At 44.0% G+C, this 9,907-nt stretch overlaps 1 protein-coding gene across 1 annotated transcript; it reads right to left on the bottom strand.

Annotated features, from left to right (window-relative positions):
• Positions 1-6: 6 nt before the first annotated feature.
• On the bottom strand, positions 7-9,846 carry LOC125528385 (histone-lysine N-methyltransferase ATXR3-like; the record flags this gene model as incomplete). Its single annotated transcript, XM_048692866.1, is given in 15 exon segments — positions 7-207; positions 341-436; positions 514-613; positions 1,163-1,263; positions 1,378-1,488; positions 1,577-1,648; positions 1,737-1,940; positions 2,025-2,847; positions 2,939-3,039; positions 4,135-4,680; positions 4,774-5,144; positions 5,356-6,519; positions 6,786-6,842; positions 7,716-9,715; positions 9,821-9,846. Coding segments are annotated over 14 exon segments (5,829 nt in total), but the record flags the coding sequence as incomplete, so codon positions are not given.
• Positions 9,847-9,907: the final 61 nt, after the last annotated feature.

Below are 9,907 nucleotides of genomic sequence, written 5' to 3'. Positions count from 1 at the left end.
CGGAAGAGAAATTGAACAAGAAAGAGAACTACAAATTACCAGCTGGGCCGTGTAAGCAACAAGCCACCCAGGCAAACCAGCAAGCAAACAGGTACCAAGACCAGCTCTACCCAAGTCAATCAAGTCTTGTTGGGAGACAGTGTTTGCTTCGCAAGCCTGTAGCAGCAAACTGTGTCGATCAAGCACACCATGGAATTCCATTAACACCTGGTTGACGATGAAGTTAGCAGATGTGATTATGTCAAAATGATGCAAAATAAATAAAGGAAAATAGTGTTTAGGAATTAGGTAAACCACAGTCACCCTTGAACCATCAACCAGAATGCTTGCAAAAGTTTACCTTCTCGAAAGCTCCCTCTCCAGAAAAATTTAAATAGCTGCCCCGGCATACTTGACTTCCACAGAGGCAAACCGATGCTTCATGCTCTTCCTTACTCTAGCAGAACAAGAATGTAAACTTAAAGTAGTGTAACTTAAAACGTAGCTTATGCAGGAACACAATGTGATGCTCACCTCAGTTACAGAGTTGTAATCAAAAGTGATTTCCTCGCCTTCTGCAATCGGCCTAACAGTGTAGACTCCAATCTGGTATTGACCATCCACAGCAGTCACTCTGGAAAATAAAATTAAGGAGCACTAGTTAATATAAGAAGTGTGAGAAAAAATACCTGCAAATGCTTAACGCATTAAACACGGAACAACACAGGAATAGTTTTGCCCATTCGCTATTGAAGTTCTAATGCACATGCATTAACCACCACATGATAAAACGATGACAAAATTTCATAAAACTTTTGAAGAACGGAGGAATGACAAAGCAGTTGTATAAAGGTAAAGGACTTGCACAACAGCAAAGTCAAGCTCCTATCAATGTTGATCATTTAAAAAGTACTCCCTCCGTCCCAAAATTCCTGTCTTAGATTTGTCTAGATACGGATGTATCTAATACTAAAACGTGACTTGATACATCCGTATTTAGACAAATCTAAGACAAGAATTTTGGGACGGAGGGAGTATATGCTTGAACTTTGGATCAGTGAACCTCTTTCACAAATGGGTGTAAAAGAAATTCAGGTCAACACTGAAAACAGATAGCATAGAGTCATGTGTAGTGAAAAAGGAAATCATTGTGTCGTAAAAATCTGGAGATTAATGGGCTTACTTTGCTTCACAGTTGGGGTTACATGAATGACAGATTCTGCTTGCATAGTTAGCCTTGTGCATAGCATCAACAAAAACCAAGTCATATCCATCACGGTCCCCCTTTCATCATAACAAAGGCAAAAGATCAGTCATCTGTAATAACCCTTCCTCACGATGTCTAAACTCACAGATTAGATACTTGGATGGCATCAAAAAATTTAAAATGGAAAATACCTTTGGTCTTTCTAACATAATGTTATAAAACTCAGGAGCTTGATCTTCACTGTTGTTTTGTATATGTTTAATACCATCTTGCTTTTCATACCATCTCCAAGAAGGGTAAACCTGCAAAGGTTACAAATATATAAATACATTATGATTTTATATGATATGGATTAATTCTAGAAACATTGGATATACAGTTAGAACACACCTCCCCGAAGAACTCAATAACAAAGTCATCCATGCCAAATCCACCCTTTTTGTTGCAAACAACTCCAAGACCCTGAAAGAATGTGCGGAAAGTTAAGATAGGACCGTCTAGTTATGATGGTATGCAAACATTAATGAATAAGGTGTTGCTGAATGCATGCCTTTCTATAAGCAACATAGTTATGTTCAGGGCGGCTCCTCATGGCCTTCAGCATTCCAAGGCACGTCTTTGCAGTTCGTCTATCACCACTCTCCTCTGCAGACTTTTGGATTTCTTCGATGACAGGTTTAAGGGGGTAAACCATAGGAGTATTTCCAGAACCAGTGAAATCCCGAACCTGCTTATTCAAAGTATTCAGAAGCAGCTGCAATCACAATATCTATGTGAGTCCAAAGCATCCCAGCAAATGAACTAAAATGAAAAAAAAAATCTTCGTCAGTTACAATACCTCCTCAATAAAGGTATGTTTGTCAGCAGATGACAAGCCAACGTCGGCTGGCATAATGTCACGCAGGAGATTATGTGTGTATGGATCTATGCCGTATACTTCTTGCTCAAGAACTTCATCCCCAGGTACCTTTCTACGTTGATAATCCTTAACCTCTGGAATCTCCAAATTTTCAGTACCATTCTTCTGCGAGAGCAGCTTCTCAGAGTAGTCATCAGGTAAAGCAACCCGCATTTTTCGTTGTACTTCCTCCTCATCTGCTACAATAAGGTACTTCTCAATCACTTCGTACTTCCTAGTAACAGGAGGGACAAGGCTTGCTTTTGTCATGCGAGCACCCCATCCACGATCATCCCCGACAGAGTCACCAGATTCAAACAACTTCATACCATTTCCCCTTAAGTCCCATGCTGCAGAATTTGAGTCAAGGTCACTCTCTGTATCAGAAACAGTAGTTTCACTCTCAGTTTCATCACCTTCAGAGTATCCATCATCATCATCAGATGTCTCACTCCCAGAATCAACATCCATTTTCTTTAATTTAGATAGGCTTCTTTTAATTTCACGGTCAAAGGCACGGGATGAAGCATCTGCACCAGCAGAGGCAGTAGCCCAGTTTGCTCCCCTCCTTTCCCCCGTAGTTTTATTTTGTTTCTTTTTTAATTTTGCGTCTGAAGAATATTGACTCGTGTCAGAATTGTCCTTCTGGGCTACTGCTCCATCTCTCTCAGAAATCAATCGTGGGTTACCGAGTCTCTTTGCTAACTGGATAAAGGACACAACAATTTGCTTCATATCTCCCAAATCACTTCGGCCTTTATATCTGTAGTAGCAAATCAAATGTGAGAAAATGCAATATCACAAACTTACCCTGCTCTGCAAACCTTCAACTCAGTTAGACTGAGCAACTTTACCTCAATGCATCACGGCACATAGATCGAATATCGTTCTTGAGAGAACTAAAGCCATGCCGAGCATAATATCCACTTTTCAACCTACCTTCAATTTTTGCAACCTGTAAAACAAAGATATTGTTAGTGAAAAATGTCAAAGATTCTACGAGTTAAATCACCCACTGATGTCGGGGGTATCCTGGATGGAATGGATACTGTATTGAATAGTCAATTCATGTGCATGGTGGAAAGGATTCTTGAAAATAAGGTTCATGTTGGTGATACGCTACAACTTGCTAAAGATGTATCATGTCTACTGCATGGTACACCAGTCAATGAGGCCTTTCCTAGCGACATGTCAAAATATGGACGGACTCGCTTGAAGGGAAGGAGGATGCTGCATGCGTAGCACACCGGCATCATCTTGTGGCAGTACTACTAAGAGACCTGGACCTACAACGGTTGTCACAATGGTGTGAAGTTGGATGGCATTGATGCCAGTGTCACGGTGCAATTGAGTAATGGAAAGGACGGAAGAACAATCGGTACGGTGGACAAGGTGAGCAGGGAGATAATGTGAGTTAGATGAGGAATTGACAGCCAAATTTGATGAAATGGTGTAGAGGATGCAGACAAGTTTGCTGGAAGGCGATGGCAAAGTGGGGGAGATGAGGAAGGCGATGGATGATCTGGAGGACACAGAAGCAGATCCCAGATGTGGAGCAGGAACATGTAAGTTTGTTGACAGGCTGAACAAATTCTGCCATGCAGACACCATTTCAACCTGTAATTCAACGTAAGCTCCCCTTGGCTAAGCGTTTCCTTAAATCCAGTCTTAAGAATGTTCTACATTTTTTCAATTAGCCTCCCTCTTTCGTTTGCAAGGTAATCCGGGCGTTCTTTGAAAGATAATTGGGTCATTGTTGCATCTTAGGATCTTATCTGCTTTGAGGCCGCTGACCTTTTTTAAGGAAGAGAAGATGAAACAATCATTGCCAAGGAAGAAGACAGCTATTGAAGAAAGACAAAGGTATATCCTCGATGCTCATTGGAACACTTTTAACCTTTACATCTCCCTCTGCAACATGGTTAGGTTTAGTAAAAGTGCATAAGTTTTTTTTTCTTGCCCTCTATCTGCTAGCCTCGCAACTTCTTCAACTTCTAAGTAGGCTCAATTTTTACTTTTGCAAAACTTATAACATGAGCAAGTCATGTACCTTTGGAATGAAGAAATCAAATCTGCTGCTCTTCATGATTTCTCTCAATCTATTGATGACAAACTCTTCCATCTTCCGGTAGCTATTCTCGGCCTTCCTCTGCATCAAACGCCTTAGTTGTGCATCCTTCGACAAAACAGCAGAGGACTTTCTAGCATCAAGCCATTTTGATCGTTTATAGAAACCTTGCCCAAAGGAAAGATTGGCATTCTCTCTATTTGAGATATCAGCAAAATAGCCGTCAAGTTCATCAGAACCACCCAGCTGACTGGTCAAGTTCCTTGCAACTTTGGATGCATAATCATTTCCATCATCTATCTGCTTCAGGCTTTTAATTTTCTGGAGTGACTCCTCAGGATTCAAAGAGCTCTTAATCCATTTAATATGGTGAAATCTGCTTTTCATATCCCATAGCTGACTGCAACCCTGAATGTGCACATAACATATGTTCGGAAACTGCACTAGCACTTCACCAAGGGCAAGAGAGCTCAGATTTGAACACCCAACTAAAATCAGTGTTCTTATATTTTGCTTCTCATAACCAGCCTGAAAGGGAGATAAATAATTTGAGTCAGAAGTTGAAACTTTGAAGATGACAAAAACAACATCTCAAAGTTTAAGCAGAGAAGGGAGTCATACCATAATACCATGAAACACAGAATCAGTGCACTGAAGGCCAACAGAAGAAAAATCAACGAATCTACATGTGTTCCTGTAGTACTGAACACCAGTGTTCCAGAGCTTACAGGTAGCTGCAGAAGAAATCAGTGATTTCATGTCCGCCCTCAGAAAATGGAAGATTCTTGCTAACACATGCACATTCAGTAAACCCCAGCTGTCACTTCCAGCTACGGAATTAGTAGAGTTCTCTTCAACAAGAGCAGCATCATGACATAAGTCTTCAAAAGAGCAGTCATCATTCTGACTGGCAAGGATGTCCTCATACATATTGATACCTTCGTCACTTTGATTAGGTAGCAGCCTTGCCCTTTTTACAGACCCAGCATCTTCTGCAGAAATGCCAAAAAAGGGAATTGTTGCAAAGATCGACTGTCATAACAGACATAATTATAACAATAGCATGAATATAGCATAGAAATTAACATAAGGTGTGCCATGTGCAACTGGAAGGACTAGTCAACATGATGGTAAGCTGAGAAGCACAATTAATGGCAGAAAGTAAGGAAATAGTGCATGTTTAGACTAGATATGAAGGAATACCTGGCAGGATTTTCCTTGAAGCTGAATTGTTAAGAAAGTTCATTTCTATTTCCTTTTTGGGCTGCTTTGCTGCGATCCATGGATCCAAGACCTCGTTTATGGCTAAAGTAAGCTCCCTGCTCTTGAAATACTTCATGACTAGTTCATGCAGCTTACCACGTGTATAACCCACAAACTGGGGGTGCAACTCATGGAACCTACCAGCTCCATGGTTCACAACAGTGTTGGACTGCTCCACAAGAGCAGAAGTAGAATCTGAACTTCCTGGCCCTCCATCGCGAGCAGCAGACTCAGATTTCATATCCTTAACAACTGGAAGCCATGTGTTATCAATCTTTCTGAACACACTGCTCTGTTCAATAATAGTGCCCTTTTTAACTAACTTTTGCAACTCAGAGTAAGAAAATGGGCCATGCTCATGTCCAGTTCCATCCATGTAGTACCAGTCACCCAGTTTGACTGACAATTCTTCAACAGTGCAAACATGGTCCTCTGGGATGTTTGGAACAGACTTGGACTTCTGCAGACTTTGTAAATCATGTTCATGATGTTTCTTGAAATGAGACAAACCTTCATGAACGGAATTCCTATCAGTTCCAGTTGAGTGGGAGCGTGAAGATCTAGAAAGTGACCGCTCAGCTGCTCTGGACTTTATGCATGGTTCGATAGAGGACTGATCCTTGACAACCCGAGCATTTATCTTAACAACTGGAAGCGTCATCCCTTTCACTCCCTTTGGAAGTTGTCTAATCTGATTCTGGCATAACCTTCCAGGTATAATAGCACTGGCATCATCAACACTGTCAGTGTCCTCTTCTGTCGATGAGAATGCCCACAACGGCAGATCAAGCTTTTTAGCAGGTACATGGTAGTAGAGGTCTTCCTTGCAGTGCCAGCGGGGATCCTCATGATTGCCCTTCAGCATCTGACAAAGAGCATAGCCTTCATTCAGGACAAGCTTTTTCCTGTAAGGCTTATCTTGGTTGAATTCATCGTTCCTCTTCCAGTCACCACCTTTGCAAGACCATCTACCAGAAAACCACTCGCTACATTCAACATTATGATAAAACTTTTCCCTCCCAACAGGACCAACACCACTGACGAATCCAATGCTTCTGTTGATCCCATCATCTCTTGCAGGTTGGCCTTGGAACCTAGGAAAATCTGGCATAAGAAGACAGAAACCCCGGTATGTCAACAAAAAAACAAAGGGCAATCAAAGAACTAGATGGTGGTACCATTCCACCTTGTACATGTTGTAAATGATTAGTTTTCAGAGTAAGACGTAGTGTCCTCAGGACAAGTAACATCTGGAGAACTAAAGCAACATACACTAGCTTTCAGAAATTACATGCGCATCCTTTCAAAAAAAAACATGCGCAAGAGTAAAAAAATAACGAAGGATAAACAAGCACAGATTGATCCAATACCTTCAGGGTAACTACACCTTTCCCAATCAACAGGCTCAAAATGTGCATCCAAAACCTCTGCAATTTCCAAACAAGGAAAGACACCGGATAAGTATAATCATGAGGGGTAACTGCTGGAACACATCAATTACAGCTCTGAGAATCAAAGCCAGACAACAAAAGGATAGCAATAGATTCCGTTTTAAGGCATGTGGAAGCTCTGTACTTGCATTTACAACCCTCAAAAGATTATATTTGCGCACCACGTAATACAAGTCTAAAATTAACATCCACAACTACTACTCCCTCAGTCCCATAATACAAGATGTTATTACAACCGATGTAATAACATCTTATATTATGGCTCGGAGGGAGCACCTGTTTTTTTAAACTGCCTTCAAAGAAGAGTGTAAAACAACCTGATCCAAATGGTTGTTATTTTTCCCGAATTAAACAGAAGTATGTAATAATGACTTAATACAGAACTTCCCAAGGGTAGTTACAGAAATTGTCACTTTTCATACCGACGGACTAAAAACAGAAATCATGGATATACAAATGTACTAAAACGAGAAATGCAACAAAAATCCAAGAAAACCCAAGGTCAGGGACAAGATTCTACAACCGAAAAAATAGCACTAAAAGAGGACGAATAATACATCATATAAGGCCCGAGCCCAGACCCAGACCCAGCCACGTGGAAATCCTAAACATTCCAAGATTCGGTGCAAACTGCAAGAGCACAACCAAACTACCAAAGTCGAGGGCCCTGAAATTTGCAACCCAAAAGGATATAACGAAACGGAAACCCCAAAAGCTGTAAAACAAAAAACAATCCCTCAAAAATAAACAATCCCTAAAAGCCCAAAAAACAAGCTCAGCCCAGCCCAGCCCACTAACATCAAAAAAGCATTTAAATGTTCAGCTCAAAAAGTAAAGAAACGTTTTTACCTCCAAGAATATCAAGCTCATGTCCATCCACCATAGTAGCTCCATACATTAGTGCCTCGACCCTATTATCAATGTAGAGATCTTCCTTCTGTTCTTCAGAAGCTTCCTCTTCATCCTCAGCACTCCATGCCAACAAAGCTGCTCCTTCTCGAGCTTCGTCAAGCAGATTTCCTGGGGCTTCTGGAGGGCTAACCTTCTGTGAAGAAAGGTCCGCATACACCAAGGGAATATCAGATGGAACCAATGGTGAAGCTGCATTCTCAACAGTCACCCATCTATTGCTGTCAGCATGCTTTATTAGATGATCAGAAAGAAGATATCCGTCTTCTACCAGTTTCTTCAAGTCAGCAAGCTTGGTAGGTCCTTGCTCAACACCAAATTGGTCAAGGTAAAACCACTTTCCCATGATAATAGTGGGCTCAGTACTGAGTTCAGGTGCTTCACTGGTGTGAGGTGGGGTGTCACAGATATCCATGTCTTCTTCCATTGAGGCATCTTCAGCGAGATCATTCAGCTGCTCAGGTACTGGTGGCGGGGGCAGGGGAGGAGGCATATTAGGTGGTAAAGGCGGAGGTGGAGGCGGAGGCGGCGGCGGTGGTGGCAACGGAGGTGGTGGCAGCAACTCAGTGCATTGAACGCCCTCGGATGCCTTCCCCTTGGAGATCCTCTCCTCACTCTTTATGTTGCTACCACTATTACTCTTAGTTGGTTGCTTCATTGACTTGTTTTTGTGCGGCACATTTTCTAGGTTGTTGCTTTCAAGCTTAGCACCCCTGCTCTTCTTACTTGCTTCATGGATGTCAGTTGTTCGACCACGTTCAGATGGTGATTTATCATGAGAAAGCGCAGTTCGGTCTCTGATGTCCTCGTGCTGAGTCCTCCCACGAGGGGAATTATCAATGCGGCTCGGTGTGTTATCCCTGTGATGGGCCTGGCGTGCTCTGTGTCGTGGTGAAATGTACGGGCTGCGGTCTCTGTTATCACAGTGACGACCACGGTCCCGGTCTCGTGGGGAGCGCTCCATGCGGCCTGGGCTCCTCTCATGGCGAATGCGGTCATGAGGAAAGCGCCCCAAGATGCCTGGGCTCCTCTCAAGCCGATCATGCCGATCTCGTATTTGCGGCAAGATATCATGATTTCTTCCAGACAAATGCTTCCCACCAGAAGAAGTCTTTGGCTCTCCCTTCCTTCGACTTCTTGACCCTGATTGAGTGAATGTCTCAGCTTGGTGTTTGCGGTGGTTGCTCTCGGGCTCTACTGCCTGGCTCTTCCTAGCACTGCCAGTGCTGCTGCTCTCTGGCTTAATCTCACCAGGCTCCTCATCAGAATCCCGTGAAGTGCCTTTCTTCCCATCCTCGCGGATGTGAGCTGACAAACATATCTTGCCGCTATGATCCCGGTCCCGTTTTTTTCCCAGTGGAGTAACCTCCGCTGGCTCCACCACATCTTTATTAGACTTTCTCCCGATCTTGTCAGACTTACCTTTCCTCTGCGTCACAGGCACAAACTCAGTCTTGTCAAGCTCCACGTTCCTCCTTATCTTCCTTGTTGGCTCTGATTGCATGCTTACAATCTCCCCCGGCTCCAACTCTGCAGCTGGCGAGGAAGGCAGCAACTTGCGCCATTTCTTGGGAGGTATGGTCCTGTCCAAGTCCCGTGTGTTGTCTGCCTCTCCATTGAGCAGCAGCTCCCCTTCCTCGAGGTCGGCAGCTGAAGCCGAGTAGTGCTTGCGGTGGTGGTGGTGGTGGTGGTGATGGTGGTGGCCGTGCGCTGCTTTCTCCCCCTTGTTTGGCATCGCTTCTCCCCTCACGAGGGCGTCGGCACGGAAGCCCTCCACTGCACGCTGAGGCGGGACGGCGCACGCGACTCCTCCATCTCCCATGGAAAACCTGGGAGGGTGTCGGGGGCGGTCCAGCGCTCCGACGGCGAAAAAACCCTAGCTCCCGGCGGCTCTCCCAGGGCTCTCCACGCTCATCTCCGGCGCTGCCGCGCACAAAACCCTAATTCCAGGCAAGCAGATAGCAGGGCACAAATCAAGAGCAATGAGAAGCAATTCGAATTGAACCAAATCGGATTGAAGCGGCCCCGGATCGTAGCGCTCGTACCTGCGGGGCGGGGAATCGAGACGCGGCTCCCCCGATCGAGAGATCCGCGGGGGCGGCGGGGCCTCCCGCGAGGCGGGGGCGGGGGGT

The sequence above is a fragment of the Triticum urartu genome, unplaced genomic scaffold, assembly GCF_003073215.2.
Source record: "Triticum urartu cultivar G1812 unplaced genomic scaffold, Tu2.1 TuUngrouped_contig_4835, whole genome shotgun sequence".
NCBI lineage: Eukaryota > Viridiplantae > Streptophyta > Magnoliopsida > Poales > Poaceae > Triticum > Triticum urartu.
Note: the sequence above shows the minus strand (reverse complement) of the source record. Positions and strands in the feature narration are given on the sequence as shown.